Here is a 17282-nt window from a genome sequence, read left to right on the forward strand (position 1 = left end):
CATATAAATATATATACAAATGTATTTATTTGAGACACCCATCTAGCACCATGCTAGATCAGCGTTGACATGCATTACCACAGCGATCTGTGGGGGCCTAGATTCCCCTAGGTCGTTGAGAATCTTGAGGAATCCTGAACTACATAGACAGCAGGATCTTATCACAGGTGCCACAGATTAAATGGAACTACTGACATACTCTGAATAGACTGTTTTACTTTGACCCACTTTCTATCAGATTAAGATCTGATAACTGTGAAGGCCAGGAAAGTAATGAAACTCATGTTCCTGTGACCAATCCTTGACTATACAGCCCTTATTCCATAGTGCCTAATGCCATCCCACTATTGTTGATATACTCTCATCACTATTGAATGAGACCACCCCACAAGGTTGGCAGTTTTTGAAAAACTGACCCCAGCTTCATTAGTGGACAAACTCTCTTGCGTACATGGAATATAAAAAGTACATGTAACTATGTAATTCCTATACATGGCCAAATACAACAGCACTCAGTCTTGTTTCTCTCTTTATTTCTGATAACAGAGTCAGTAGGCTGAATATGAACATAGACCATAGGGAAAAGATTAATGAGGACCTAGTTTGGGACAGAGACAGAGGGTATTATGAAAGAAACAGTTGAATCAATCTGAATCTTCAAGGGACTGTGCAATGGTGCCAGCTGCTCAGATGCAGAGAAGTACAAAGTGTCCAAGGAACACATGTAATATGAAAAGGGTATATGCTGAAACTATGAATGAACCATAATCTTGGCTTGATATGGTGTTTTGCCCAGTGATCCCACATTGAGGTTGAAGCCAGTGAAGATGATGAATTTACTCAGTCATCGTTGTAATTAATTTCAGCATCTTTTTTGTCTTCATCATCCTCCTCTTCACCATCCTCTTTCTCATCCTCCTTTGCATCATTATCACTGTCATTATGACCTTTATTGTTATTGGGGTCAATTTTGCCCCCTAGCACCTCCTCAATCCAGGTGTCCAGCTCGTAGGCGGTGGGCATGTCCTCTTCATCATCCATCTCCATCCAAATGCTGTCAGCCTTTGGAAGAGATATAGGGACAGAGGGAGATGAGGACATATAAACTGTGAGAGGACAGGGATAAGGCTCAACCAAAAACAAATTCACATGCTGAGACTAAGGGGAGAAATCCGAGGTAGAGACATAAAATGAAGAGGGAGAAATAATCAGTAGCCATGTTTCCATCAACTCTGTGACTATTTGTTTGCTTACAATGCTTGTAGTGTTACATGTTTTTCAAAGTATTCAAAGTATTCTGACTAGATAAAGTGTGAGTCTAAACAAGTATGATGAGAGAGAGATATGGACTAAGATACACAGTATAAGAAAGAGAGGCCCAGCAGATCTCAGCATTAGAGATGAAATAGATTCAGGCAAAGAGAAATACTATAAGAGAAAGCCAAGAAGGAAAATCAAATATAGGTTGTCAAGACTATAAGTAGCAAGCTACTATAAGTAGGAAACAAGCAAGACAGAAAGGCCAGTCACAAATGCTCATATAGAACTCTCAAGCATTTCAGGCAATGTTATCACTGCTCCTCGTGCAAAGAACTTAACACAGCCCTGTGGGTGACAGGCCTTACATCCTTCACGTCAACCACGCCAATTTGAGGAGAAGAAAGGTCGATGCCAAAGGTCTTCTCCCAGTAGGGCACCAGCTAATGACACACACAAAGGTCAAACGTCTGTATGCATTCATGTGACTTCATTTGTTCATCTGTGTTACAAATGCTTGTGCTCTAGCAGTCAAAACGTGACAAAATAAGTTTAGAGTGCATCATTGATGTTCTGTGATCTAAACTGAATAATGTTGCCTAACTATTTCTATACATAAAAAATAAGGCATCTGATATGCCCAAAAGTATAGATGTTTTTATGGTTTTGGAAAAACCTTACAAATATTCATAACTTCCTGATTCTTACAAGTGTCCTTTTGCAGAATTTTACATTTAAACATGAGTGGGTCATAACGATGGAGATCAGTTGTCTTTGTAAGGGGTATGTTACAGCTGTGGAGGGTCTCACCAGGGGAAAATCATCAGGATCAATCCAGAGAATGCAAAGTTCAGGGTTTTCAGTGTTTGCACGTGCCACCTCCTTCAGGATCTCAAGGAACTCAAAGCCATCTGATGAAAGTCAAAGGTGTTGATAGAACTCTACACTCAATTATTTAAATACTTCAAAAGCAACTTGAAATTATTACTTTTTTACAAAACAAACATTAAACATACCAGGGTCAGATTCCTCAGCAAAGGCCACAATGTGTTGCCCATTGATATCATCCTCCTAAACCAGAAACACATACACTAGGGACACTAGGGACGTGCAGAGATACAGTATTTGGCAGCAAAATTGGAAATGAATCATGTCCTGACTTTCACTTTGTGTCCAAATGTCACTTTGGTTTCATTTTTCAGTAAAACGAAACTCAAGAAAGGCGCTCTGGCCTCAGGATCCCTCTTCATTCCTCATGCCACTGTGACATGTACTATGTGTGAATAGTACACTAAAATAACACATCCTCAATTAATAAAAATCTTTGAAATCAGTTGAAAATCTCTCATTTCTACCTGTTGTCTGTTCCATTTGCACAAGAGCAGATGAAATTGATTCACAATCAGTGTTGCTTCCTATCTGAACACGAAGTGTGGATGACTTGGAGTTACATTGTGTTGTTTAAATGTTCCTTTTATTTTTTTGAGCAGTGTATATATATATATATATATATATATATATATATATATATATATATATATATATATATACATATACATATGGTGTATTCAACTAAGGATTTTCATAGTCGAATCTGATTCGTCAGCTTTTCCCTTTAGTCGACTAATAGTCGAATCGGGTTTAGTTTTTTTTTTTTTTTTTTAGAGCACCTTAAACGGGATCTCGTTCTCATTCAGGACTTTTTTCCTCTTCAAAGTAAAAACTTAAAACACTCAAATAAATGAATAAACACTGTAGGTTTTATTTATTTTTTTATGAAACGTTAGAGAACATTAACCGTCAGTGTGCATTGCGAATCTCGAACTGTCAGACTAGGCACTGTGCAAAATGTCAAAAATATTTTAAATAAAATATGCCTGCCTGAAAATATTTTTAAAATTGCCACACAACAGCAAAAAATACAAGGAAAGGTTAAAGTAACGGGGTTTAAAAGCAAACAACAACAAAAAATGTTTATAGGCCTACGTGCCGAGACGCGACGAGACGACACGACACGACTGAAACGACAAACGTTTTTTTTTCGCCTTACGCGTTTTAAATGGTATGCCATGTTGGTTGTTGTCGTGCGAAATGAAAGACGTTGATGACATAACTTGCACTTTACATTGTTTGATTCATCTTTATGTTTTTCAAAATACTTCTGAAGTTTTTTAGTAGCCATTAATCTGAGAAGGGTAATGCTGCAGGCCGGAGCCCCGGTGGGCGTGGGTAAAGGGCGAAGCATGTGTCAATCATTTTCGAATGCAGCCAATCAGATACTACACTTTTGTTGTCAATCAATTTTTAGTAAGCCAATTATCAGCCAGAGTTAGCTGTCAATCATTTTTTACTGCAGCCAATCTTAACAGATCTGCCAAAAGAAGGCGGAAACTGCACGGAGAAGCTCTTTAAACAGAAGTATATGCCATTCTTGCACAAAAGTAGCTGAATAAAAACATGAGCTATGACTTTAGACAAAAAAGAGCTATGACTTTAGACATTTTAAAATAAAAGTTTAAAATACTTCTCACTTGTTATTCTGGCACTTTAGGCATTGGTTTTAATATTCAAAGGCTCTACAGCAGGGGTCGGCAACCTATGGCACGCGGGCCACCGTTGGCACGCCGAGGCATAATCAGTGGCACGCGACACGCTGGACCAGCATCAGCAAAAAATTAATAATACAAAATATAGCACGATCCTCCAATCGAAATCGCTCCTCAACGCTCTGCTCGGCGGAGGCGCTTATTCTTGACGATCGATCGCGATATAATACTTAATTTGTGTCCATTTACACCTCCCCTCCGCTAACAATTTACACTCGCCACATATATATATGATGTAAATGATGCAATACGTGCAATAAAGGAAAAAAAAAACATTAAAGTGCCGTTCCAGAATAACAAGTGAGAGTTATTTTAAACTTTTATTTAAAAATGTCTAAAGTCATAGCTCTTCTAATGTTTTTATTCAGCTACTTTTGTGCAAGAATGGCATATACTTCTGTTTAAAGAGCTTCTCCGTGCAGTTTCCGCCTTCTTTTGGCAAATCTGTTAAGATTGGCTGCAGTAAAAAATGATTGACAGCTAACTCTGGCTGATAATTGGCTTAATAAAAATTGATTGACAACGAAAGTGTAGTATCTGATTGGCTGCATTCGAAAATTATTGACACATGCTCCGCCCTTTACCCACGCCCACCGGGGCTCCGGGCTGCAGCATTACATATATGTGATTAATCTCGGCAGATGCTGCGCGTATTCTGTAGCGTATTCAGCTCCGCTCGTTTGGATTGTGCATCAGCAGGGTGTGATTTATTAATGTGTAGTAAGGAAGATGCCTATTGTTAATGCGCAAACATCATTTAAAAATATTTATTAACAGAAATTAGGATGATTTTATTTGACAAAAGGCTATATATAATGAAAACAAAGACATTTCATGTAAAAACTAATGCTTAGCTGCATCCTTGGGCACCGCCATGCAGTTAGAATGGTACATTCGACTAGGACGTTCATAGTCGACTAGGGGGTATAGTCGACTATAGTCGAATCAGCGACTATTGCAGGTCACCCCTAATTTATATAATATAGAATATATATTCTTATTTTTTCCAGATATATGCTCAACTGGTATCTCCTTCAGATTTAGTGCTATGTGTTATGTGCTTGTTAATATTTGTGTCTTTAGCTGTGTTCCATGTGTTATTTGTCAATCATGTCCTGACTTTCATTGTGTCCACATGTCGCTTTGGTTTCATTTTTCAGTAAAACGAAACTCAAGAAAGGCGCTCTGGCCTCAGGACCCTGCTTCATTCCTCATGCCACTGTGACATATACTGTGTGTGAATATAAAGGAGGACGAACCTGTTTGTATATGAACGAGTAGATAACATTAATTCCACAGGTTGTAAAATTCCAAGAGTCCTACAGAGCATTTCTGTGATGACGTAGAATAGTTCAGAGCATGTCAGAAGCTCCATCTTATTTTTAGCAGTTGTGTGACACTGTCCTGTCCTTGTGGTCCAAGATTCCTGCAGAATGATTTCAGTACATTGTGTACTGCCACAGTGCATTGGAGTGCATAAAGATGCTTAAATATTAATATTCATTCCATGGAGTTCTAACATTCCAATAGCGAAGATCCAATACCGTGGTTTTTCCTTTGAATTTCCTAATTTCTTTTACTGCCAGACCGACAAAAGGCAATGCAAACACATTTGTCATTAATACCATGCCCATTAAAAATGCCTTGTGACTCCAAATCCTTAATGACAAATATTAATCCTGCTGGTTTGAAGGTGTTCAGCAAACTCACCAGTCTGCGTTCTGTTGGTTTATCTAATATAAAACTGACTTCATCTCTTGTAAGTAATGCAGTACACAACTCTCACATGTATGACAATGAATGGATGATGACAGTTTCTTTGTGCCAGTTATTTTAATGGCTGTGTTAATAGATTTACATCTAGATTGGTTGCATGCTACAGTTAACCACAGGTAATTTAATTTAACCACACTTTCATTGGTCTTGATAAACATGTCACTAATGATTTTTTTTGTCTCATCTATAAGAGCTGAGCTGAGGATCCTTAAAAAGTGATGAAGCCTGTGCATCATCCTGGAGGATCCTGAAGTGTTTCAGTATAATATTAGCCACTGGTTTATTTGTAGGATGATAAAAGTCAGCACCAGAGGAATCCGTGTTGTTATAACAGCATATTGTTTAGAGGTCAGTGCATTCACTTTCTGAACAGGTAAAACACTAGCAAATGCATCACCTGTGACTTCCTTGGGGAAACCACAGTTTAAAAATGTTCATATATTTCAATACATTTCTGGAGGAAGTCTTCATTCTGTGTAGCTCTCAAAAACCATATCACTATACACAGGACTGCATTCAATATTGCATTTTTACAAATGTTTATCAACAAATCCATCAAAGAGGTTGGCATAAGATGGTCCCATTTTAGTACCCATACTAAGCAGCAATCCATGCTGAAGGTTTTATGTTCCTTTGAAAAAGCAAGGAACTGGCATGTAGCATTTGTTCTCAAGGACGTCACTCAAGGTTCTCATTACATCACTCTCACCTTTCACTCTTTAAGACCCGCAGGTCCTGCCGTCTTCACTGAGCATTATACGCCAAGTGGTTACCACTCCAGTCGTTGAGCTATGATCTGTCTAATGACTGTTGAGAGTTCGTTTTGCTGCACTGTCTATACCATATTCATTTTGCGGTTCTGCCAGCATTTTGCAATGGAGAATGTTCCAAAATGTATTTTCACTGAATGTGATTCATGTAAAACTTTTTCACCTGATTTTCTTCTACACTGCAGGGTCATGTGTCTAATTTGCATTTAGGGAAGGGCGGGTGCCTCTAATGAAGTGACCATTCGTTGTACTAAAATAAAGAGCACTGATCACAGATTTTTTTCTTTTCTTCAATTCTCTAACAATAAACCATTAAAAATTGCCTTTACAATCTATCTTTGGTCACATATTCATCTTTGTCCTAAACGGTGAACACTGTCTTACCCTCTTTACCACAATATAACAAAAATAAACTTTGTTATTGTTGTTATAACCACTAGAACAGTTTTAGTGTTTCACACAAGTGTAAATTAAATGTTTACTCTAAAAATGGAAGGGTAAAGGTTCTACAAAATATGGCAAGAAAATAAAACCAAATTCCCTCATTAGTGGACAAACTCTCTTGTGTACAGTCACTGGTATAGACAGTGCAGCAAAACGTCTTGACAGTCATTAGACAGATCATGGAATATAAAATGCACATGTAGCTATGTCACTCCTATAGATGGCCAAATACAACAGCACTCACGTGTATTATTCATTTTGAGGCTCAGTCAGCATTGTGTAATAGAGAATAAAGACTAATGGACAAACTCCCCGTCTCTCACCATTACAAGATGCAGTGAGTATTATGTACAATAGGACTCCATGCAGAAGAAGGGAGATGTCATGCGGAAATAGCATGAATAATAATAATAATAGTATGATTAATAATGGACTGAATAGAGGACTATTCAACTGTAGTCAGAGTTGTTCCACCTATAAAAACTAGTGTCAGAAAATTGCTTAATTGCTTCCTTCTAGTAAAGGTGTTTTCTTCAAACAAGAATAGCTACACCATTTTCAGCTGTCATTGTGGATGTCATTTCTTTTGTTTATATTCTTCCTTGTGTAGAATAAGTTTTCTAGTAGGTTTGTTGACATTTCTGTTAATAATTTCTCTTTTGCAGGTACTAATATTTACTAATTTTTATTAGTAAATTTACTAATACGCTTTATTAACAGAAAAAAATATTTTATATATAATTATATATAATTGTCACGTTGAGGACCCCGGCCCCTCCCTTTTGGGTTATGTCGTGTGATTAATAAGTCTCACCTGTGAATCATCTCGTGATCACGTGGGGCTAATGTGGTTTGTCTATTTAATGTGCGCTCGCACAGTGTACTGTGCTCGTCGTTGTCTAAGAATACACGTTGTGTGTGTGGTTTTTCAGTGTTGCTCGTGCGCTATTGCGCAATATCTGTGAAATTAAAAGTGACGTCAGTCAACTTGCAAGGATTCCGTGTCTCATCCTTCGCCATGACCCCCGCGTCACAGAACGACGAGCCGACAAGAGACACCAGGAAGATGCCAGGCTATACGACTCAGCCAAAAAAGAGTCAGCGCCCCAGTAAGCGGCATCACCGCGCTTCTTCCCCTCCACCGCGCCGAGACGCCGTCCCTACACCGGAGCAGCTGGAGTCGGACCGCGTGCGCGCATTCATGCTACGCGGGGTTCGAGTGACCGAGGATCCCGCGTTGCAAGAGGAGCTCTACCAGGGGGTGGTGCGCATGTGGAGGAAGCGAAACCCCTCTCCTTCCCGCGCCCTCTCGCCTCAGAGGGTAGGCACCTGCACCGTCGGCGCCACCGCGTCGACCCCGGAGGAGGAGTTTGGAGAGGGGGAGTCCGAGGAGGAGTCAGAGGAGGAGTACCCCCCTCCACCTGTGTGCCCTTCTCCCAGTGCGGGCTACGAGGAGGAGGGGGAGGAAGAAGAGGATTACCCTCCGTCCGTTTACTCCGCTCCCACCATTGACTATGTTGGGGAGGGGGAGGAGGATGAGGATTACCCTCCGTCCGTTTACTCCGCTCCCACCATTGACTATGTTGGGGAGGGGGAGGAGGATGAGGAGTACCCTCCGTCCATCTGCGATGACACCACCGTGGACTACGGTGAAGAGGAGGAGGAGGAGTCAGAAGAGGAGGACTACCTCCCTCCGCCTGTAGGTCCCTCTCCTACGGTACCGGAGGACTATTCCCCGTCCGTAGGGTCTGGTGTCTCGGAGAGTGACCCCTACACGGAGGATGAGGAAGAGAGCCTTCCCTCCTCCGTGGGGACTGTAAAGGGGCGGAGGACTCCGGGGGAGAACGCGTCCTCCAGGTCTTCCAGGGCCAGCCCCATGGACTGTTCCCGGGGTGAGAGCCCGGCGGAGTCCATGGAGGGGATCCTCGAGGTCGAGGAGGAGAATATGGACACGGCGGAGGAGCTCCCTCGCGCTGCACCTTGCACGTACGATAGCCGCGCTGCACCGGGTGCGTACGACAGCCGCGCTACACCGGGCACGTCCGCCCGCCACGCTGCACCCGGTGGAGGGTTCGCAGCGAAGACAGGAGGGGGACTGCCCAACGCAGCGCCAGCAGCACCGGATCTCTCTCCCCTACTCGCTCTCCTCCTGGCGTGTGTGTTCCAGTGTTTGTCAGTCTTCCCCTTTGTGTACCTAACCCATTTTTCCCTCTTGTGCCACTATGTGTAAGCATGCCTGTGTGTGTGTGTTTGTGAATGTTCCGTTTCATGTGTCTAACATCTTTTCCCCGGTCTTCCCAGGGAGGGTGTGCTAGGTGATTCGTGACCGACGCTTCGCCAAGGGCAGTCACCTCCCAGACGCAGGACTGAGCGCGTCGGATCCTGCTTCCTGCTGCTAGATTTTATAGGCTGAATATTCAGGAATATATATTATAGGCTGAACTCTGACACCACTTTTACAGTCTTCCATTCAGTCCACTATCAATCACGTCATTTCAGCAGGACATGCCCCTGTTTCTGTATATTCCATATATGGAACAGTACTGCATATAATCCTCACTGGCAGCCAATTCTAATTGTTCCTGCCCAACAAAAATATTACTCCAGCGTCTGGAAGACATTTTCTAACCAATTACTTTGTCCTTACATGCATATGTCAAAGACTCACAATTTCTACAAATCTTTCAACACCTGAAAGAACGAATGCTACTTGCCAACTCTTCAATGTACATTATAATGAACATGGTTGGAGAGCTTTAAAGCATTTTCTTGAGGCAAGACCAAAGAACAACCATACTATGAACATTCTCTTAAGATCGAACTCTCTGAGCTCCTGTTCACTATGAACTACTTCACCTCTATCTCCAAGTGCTATTTAGTATTCAGTATACTAAAATGACCAACCTCTTTGTTTGACTGTTGAGAAATTCACTAAATACAATACTGTGCTGCCTAATCACTCAACTAATAAAACAGTTGCTAATTTTGTAATTAAACACTTCTGAATCCTCCAGACTGCATAACTGTAGCATGCAACCGATCTAAATGTACATTTTTTAACACAGCCACTAAATTAATTGACACAAAGGAATTGTCATCATCCATTCATGGTCAGTTTTCTGACTGTTCAGTTTGCTGAACACCTTCAGACCAGCAGGATTAAGGATTTGTCATTTGCAGTCACAAGACATTTTAATACTAACATGCATGACATTAATGACAAATCGGTTTGTATTGCCAGTTGTTGATATGGCAGAAAGAAATGAGGAAATTAAAAAACAAAACCGATCTTCGCTATTGGAATGTTAGAACTCCATGGAATGAATATTAATATTTAAGCATTTAAGCATCTTTATGCACTGCAATGCACTGTGGCAGTACACAAGGTACTGAAATCATTCTGCAGGAATCTTGGACCACAAGGACAGGACAGTGTCACACAACTGCTAAAAATAAGATGGAGCTTCTGACATGCTCGTTCATATACAAACAGGTTTGTCCTCCTTTATATTCACACACAGTATATGTCACAGTGGCGTGAGGAATGAAGCAGGGTCCTGAGGCCAGAGCGCCTTTCTTGAGTTTCGTTTTACTGAAAAATGAAACCAAAGCGACATGTGGACACAATGAAAGTCAGGACATGATTGACAAATAACACATGGAACATAGCTAAAGACACAAATATTAACAAGCACATAACACATAGCACTAAATCTGAAGGAGATACCAGTTGAGCATATACCTGGAAAAAAAAGAATATTATATATATATATATATATATATATATATATATATATATATATATATATATATATATATATATATATATATATATATTCTTATATATATGTCACGTTGAGGACCCCGGCCCCTCCCTAATCGCCCTCCTTCTGGTGCGCAGCCTGGCACCACTGTCGTGTGTGTCTGTCCCAGTGTTCGTGAGTCTTCCCATATGTGTACCGAATCCCTTTTTCCCGTTTGTTCCTCTGTGTGTAAGTGTTCCTGTGTGTGTGTTTGTGAATGTTCCGTTTCATGTGTCTAACATCTTTTCCCCGGTCTTCCCAGGGAGGGTGTGTTAGGCGATTCGTGACGGACGCTTCGCCAAGGGCAGTCACCTCCCAGACGCAGGACTGAGCGCGTCGGATTCGCCCATCGTCGTGCGTTCGGGGCACTCGATCCTGTTGGCACCCCGGGACGGGTAGTGCCCTTGGAGGGGGCGTCTGTCACGTCGAGGACCTCGGCCCCTCCCTTTTGGGCGTGTGTATACGTAGTCCACGTGCTTTGTCTGCGTCAGTGGATATCCATGGTTAGGGTTATGTCGTGTGATTAATAAGTCTCACCTGTGAATCATCTCGTGATCACGTGGGGCTAATGTGGTTTGTCTATTTAATGTGCGCTCGCACAGTGTACTGTGCTCGTCGTTGTCTAAGAATACACGTTGTGTGTGTGGTTTTTCAGTGTTGCTCGTGCGCTATTGCGCAATATCTGTGAAATTAAAAGTGACGTCAGTCAACTTGCAAGGATTCCGTGTCTCATCCTTCGCCATGACCCCCGCGTCACAGAACGACGAGCCGACAAGAGACATCAGGAAGATGCCAGGCTATACGACTCAGCCAAAAAAGAGTCAGCGCCCCAGTAAGCGGCATCACCGCGCTTCTTCCCCTCCACCGCGCCGAGACGCCGTCCCTACACCGGAGCAGCTGGAGTCGGACCGCGTGCGCGCATTCATGCTACGCGGGGTTCGAGTGACCGAGGATCCCGCGTTGCAAGAGGAGCTCTACCAGGGGGTGGTGCGCATGTGGAGGAAGCGAAACCCCTCTCCTTCCCGCGCCCTCTCGCCTCAGAGGGTAGGCACCTGCACCGTCGGCGCCACCGCGTCGACCCCGGAGGAGGAGTTTGGAGAGGGGGAGTCTGAGGAGGAGTCAGAGGAGGAGTACCCCCCTCCACCTGTGTGCCCTTCTCCCAGCGCGGGCTACGAGGAGGAGGGGGAGGAAGAAGAGGATTACCCTCCGTCCGTTTACTCCGCTCCCACCATTGACTATGTTGGGGAGGGGGAGGAGGATGAGGATTACCCTCCGTCCGTTTACTCCGCTCCCACCATTGACTATGTTGGGGAGGGGGAGGAGGATGAGGAGTACCCTCCGTCCATCTGCGATGACACCACCGTGGACTACGGTGAAGAGGAGGAGGAGGAGTCAGAAGAGGAGGACTACCTCCCTCCGCCTGTAGGTCCCTCTCCTACGGTACCGGAGGACTATTCCCCGTCCGTAGGGTCTGGTGTCTCGGAGAGTGACCCCTACACGGAGGATGAGGAAGAGAGCCTTCCCTCCTCCGTGGGGACTGTAAAGGGGCGGAGGACTCCGGGGGAGAACGCGTCCTCCAGGTCTTCCAGGGCCAGCCCCATGGACTGTTCCCGGGGTGAGAGCCCGGCGGAGTCCATGGAGGGGATCCTCGAGGTCGAGGAGGAGAATATGGACACGGCGGAGGAGCTCCCTCGCGCTGCACCTTGCACGTACGATAGCCGCGCTGCACCGGGTGCGTACGACAGCCGCGCTACACCGGGCACGTCCGCCCGCCACGCTGCACCCGGTGGAGGGTTCGCAGCGAAGACAGGAGGGGGACTGCCCAACGCAGCGCCAGCAGCACCGGATCTCTTTCCCCTACTCGCTCTCCTCCTGGCGTGTATGTTCCAGTGTTTGTCAGTCTTCCCCTTTGTGTACCTAACCCATTTTTCCCTCTTGTGCCACTATGTGTAAGCATGCCTGTGTGTGTGTGTTTGTGAATGTTCCGTTTCATGTGTCTAACATCTTTTCCCCGGTCTTCCCAGGGAGGGTGTGCTAGGTGATTCGTGACCGACGCTTCGCCAAGGGCAGTCACCTCCCAGACGCAGGACTGAGCGCGTCGGATCCTGCTTCCTGCTGCTAGATTTTATAGGCTGAATATTCAGGAATATATATTATAGGCTGAACTCTGACACCACTTTTACAGTCTTCCATTCAGTCCACTATCAATCACGTCATTTCAGCAGGACATGCCCCTGTTTCTGTATATTCCATATATGGAACAGTACTGCATATAATCCTCACTGGCAGCCAATTCTAATTGTTCCTGCCCAACAAAAATATTACTCCAGCGTCTGGAAGACATTTTCTAACCAATTACTTTGTCCTTACATGCATATGTCAAAGACTCACAATTTCTACAAATCTTTCAACACCTGAAAGAACGAATGCTACTTGCCAACTCTTCAATGTACATTATAATGAACATGGTTGGAGAGCTTTAAAGCATTTTCTTGAGGCAAGACCAAAGAACAACCATACTATGAACATTCTCTTAAGATCGAACTCTCTGAGCTCCTGTTCACTATGAACTACTTCACCTCTATCTCCAAGTGCTATTTAGTATTCAGTATACTAAAATGACCAACCTCTTTGTTTGACTGTTGAGAAATTCACTAAATACAATACTGTGCTGCCTAATCACTCAACTAATAAAACAGTTGCTAATTTTGTAATTAAACACTTCTGAATCCTCCAGACTGCATAACTGTAGCATGCAACCGATCTAAATGTACATTTTTTAACACAGCCACTAAATTAATTGACACAAAGGAATTGTCATCATCCATTCATGGTCAGTTTTCTGACTGTTCAGTTTGCTGAACACCTTCAGACCAGCAGGATTAAGGATTTGTCATTTGCAGTCACAAGACATTTTAATACTAACATGCATGACATTAATGACAAATCGGTTTGTATTGCCAGTTGTTGATATGGCAGAAAGAAATGAGGAAATTAAAAAACAAAACCGATCTTCGCTATTGGAATGTTAGAACTCCATGGAATGAATATTAATATTTAAGCATTTAAGCATCTTTATGCACTGCAATGCACTGTGGCAGTACACAAGGTACTGAAATCATTCTGCAGGAATCTTGGACCACAAGGACAGGACAGTGTCACACAACTGCTAAAAATAAGATGGAGCTTCTGACATGCTCGTTCATATACAAACAGGTTTGTCCTCCTTTATATTCACACACAGTATATGTCACAGTGGCGTGAGGAATGAAGCAGGGTCCTGAGGCCAGAGCGCCTTTCTTGAGTTTCGTTTTACTGAAAAATGAAACCAAAGCGACATGTGGACACAATGAAAGTCAGGACATGATTGACAAATAACACATGGAACATAGCTAAAGACACAAATATTAACAAGCATATAACACATAGCACTAAATCTGAAGGAGATACCAGTTGAGCATATACCTGGAAAAAAAAGAATATTATATATATATATATATATATATATATATATATATATATATATATATATATATATATATATATATATATATATTCTTATATATATGTCACGTTGAGGACCCCGGCCCCTCCCTAATCGCCCTCCTTCTGGTGCGCAGCCTGGCACCACTGTCGTGTGTGTCTGTCCCAGTGTTCGTGAGTCTTCCCATATGTGTACCGAATCCCTTTTTCCCGTTTGTTCCTCTGTGTGTAAGTGTTCCTGTGTGTGTGTTTGTGAATGTTCCGTTTCATGTGTCTAACATCTTTTCCCCGGTCTTCCCAGGGAGGGTGTGTTAGGCGATTCGTGACGGACGCTTCGCCAAGGGCAGTCACCTCCCAGACGCAGGACTGAGCGCGTCGGATCCGCCCATCGTCGTGCGTTCGGGGCACTCGGTCCTGTTGCCACCCCGGGACGGGTAGTGCCCTTGGAGGGGGCGTCTGTCACGTTGAGGACCCCGGCCCCTCCCTTTTGGGCATGTGTTTACATGGTCCACGTGCATTGTCTGCGTCTGTGGATTTCTGTGGTTATGGCTATGTCGTGTGATAATCTGTCTCACCTGTGACTCGTCTAGTAATCACGTGGGGCTAATGTGGTTTGTCTATTTAATGTGCGCTCGCGCAGTGTCCTGTGCTCATCGTTGTCTAATGTTTACACGTCTCTGTATTTATTCAGTGTTTCACGTGCGCTATACGCGCCAAAAAGGATTGTGTCTCGTCCTTGACGCCGCACCCATCGTCACAATATATATATATTGAATATATATATATATTAGGGATGCAAATTATCGATTAATTCATTAATCGTTAGTTGACTGATCTTATCGATCGACTTTCGATTAATCGATAAGCGGGGTTTTTCACCTGAATTTCAGTGTTTCAATAGGGCTTTTAAAAATATCAGCTAAATATACTGCTCAAAAAAATTAAGGGAACACTAAAATAACACATCCTAGATCTCAATTAATAAAAATCTTTGAAATCAGTTGAAAATCTCTAATTTCTACCTGTTGTCTGTTCCATTTGCACAAGAGCAGTTGAAATTGATTCACAATCAGTGTTGCTTCCTATCTGAACACGAAGTGTGGATGACTTGGAGTTACATTGTGTTGTTTAAGTGTTCCCTTTATTTTTTTGAGCAGTGTAGTTAAAACACTTTGTTCAAAAAGTATATATTATATTATGATAATTATATTGTATTATATTATATATTGCTCAAGTAATTATGCATGAGGAAATTTTTATGGTATAACAAAATACATTCTTTCATTTTAAAAAAGGAATAAATTAAGGACTGGCTCAGTTCAATTTGAAACATTAGACATAAAAAAAAAATGTTTAAAAAAAAGAAAAAATTAAATAGAGAGCCAAACAGAATATTATTGAGCCCATGTTTGGACAATGTTTCTAGCTTTGTAGTGAACACATGCTGTACCGCGACCGGAGAGTGCCCAAGTTTCCACAACATCATTGAGCTTGTCAGTTAAACTGTCAGCGGTGTGTCTATCCGACATGTTCGTCGTAATCAGCACTGCAGATTTTAGCTGCCAGTTCTCGTCACTGTAGTGGCACGTCACAGTAATGTAACTTTCTGTTGTTAGAGCCGTCCAACAATCTGTTGTAAGGGCTACAGTAGTAGCAGTAGATAGCTTTGTTTTTAGCTCACTCGTATTTTTTTGTAGCGAGCTTCGAAAACGCTCGCCTTCCCAGTGTAGCTGTGATTTTAGGTTGACCAGGTGCACTGGTGATATGCAGGACAGCTGCATGCATGGTGTTCAAATGATAATTGAGTGAGCTAGTGGAACTGTTGTACTTCAATACCGCATTACACACAGAACATTTGACTTCTTTGCCTAAATTAACAATGTTGAAACTGTAGCGACTACTACTCCTCGCAGCGAATTCCCTAACAGACAGGCACTTGGCCCTTTAAGTGACACTGGGAGAGCGGCGCCTGCGCGCGCCAGGGGAGGGGAAGAGAACAGTGCTATTGTTTGAGTTGCGTGGAAAATAAAGTTTCCCTCCTTGGGATTTTCTGGATTACGCAGTTTCTGCCTCGTTTCCCGAACACGCTTCAAAATGGTCCCACACCGCACGTCTTTTCGCCCGCTTCATTTTGTTTTCCACTCTGGTCTTTCGCGACACGTGTTCACCTCTCGTTCTTACGCTCTGTTCAAGTTAATACAGGAGCGCTCTCTAATGATTAATCGTGATTAATACATTTTGATCGAGTAACGGCTTAATCGACAATTAATCGAAAGTCGATTAATCATTTGCATCCCTAATATATATATATATATATATATATATATATATATATATATATATATATATATATATATATATATATATATATATATATATATTAGGGTGTTTCTTATTTTTGAAGATTCGATTTTTGCATGGGCCACCCTGCCATTTGGTTCATTATCATAAAAAAGTAATACCCTTTTTTTTTTTTTTTTTTTATAGAATGATTTTTAGGGGTCGCTACCGACTACTGTACAATGATGGCTTCATCAACCAGTGCAACGATAGCTACCAGCGAGAAAACGGAGATATGGCTTATTGGACAGATGTCCTCTTCTTTAGATAGTGTTGTGCTTCCTTCAAAAAGGGAAGTGTTGGCCCTTTTTTTCCATTACAAGCAGATTGCCAAGCAAAGCATTAGGGAAGCATTACATTCCACAGCAAATGATGTTTTTGAAGTTTGGTCAAAGGCCCGAATACCAGTGCAATTAAAGAAGCATGTTGTCCCTAAAATCGAAAACATTTACAAGGAATGGGAAAAGTTGAAGAAAAATAAAGAGAATAAAGCTAAGCGTTCAGATTATTTGAAACAAAAGGAAGACCAATGGAATGAAGGGTTAGAAGAACTATTCGATATTGCCCATGCCAACGCAACGTCTTTTAATAAATAAGTAGAAATGCAATGACAGAAAATGGATGTTTTTAATGCATGTAATAAGTAAATAAATGTGTACCAAGTAAATGAGTCATTATCACCAGTCTCCATCAGTTTTATGATTTTTTCCTATGTTAATGACTAAGAGCGCATAGTAAAATATGCCTTAAATTTCAATGACTGGTAGCGCCCAGTAAAAATGTTTTTTTCCCCTTGAAATTTT

At 42.3% G+C, this 17282-nt stretch overlaps 1 protein-coding gene across 4 annotated transcripts in view; it reads right to left on the minus strand.

The window, feature by feature from the left end:
• Positions 1-516: 516 nt before the first annotated feature.
• Positions 517-17282, minus strand: part of casq1b (calsequestrin 1b) — a 42418-nt gene continuing 25652 nt past the window's right edge. For 3 of the 4 annotated variants that reach the window (XM_076990684.1, XM_076990687.1, XM_076990686.1), the window contains 4 exons: positions 2274-2328; positions 2068-2168; positions 1626-1700; positions 517-1062 (listed from right to left, as the gene is read on the minus strand). In XM_076990684.1, the coding sequence (XP_076846799.1) occupies positions 841-1062; positions 1626-1700; positions 2068-2168; positions 2274-2328 (453 nt within the window). In that variant the 3' untranslated portion in view covers positions 517-840. The remainder of the gene's footprint in view (positions 1063-1625; positions 1701-2067; positions 2169-2273; positions 2329-17282) is intronic. The other variant, XM_076990685.1, reaches the window with a different exon arrangement.

This window comes from Brachyhypopomus gauderio, unplaced genomic scaffold (assembly GCF_052324685.1).
Source record: "Brachyhypopomus gauderio isolate BG-103 unplaced genomic scaffold, BGAUD_0.2 sc77, whole genome shotgun sequence".
NCBI lineage: Eukaryota > Metazoa > Chordata > Actinopteri > Gymnotiformes > Hypopomidae > Brachyhypopomus > Brachyhypopomus gauderio.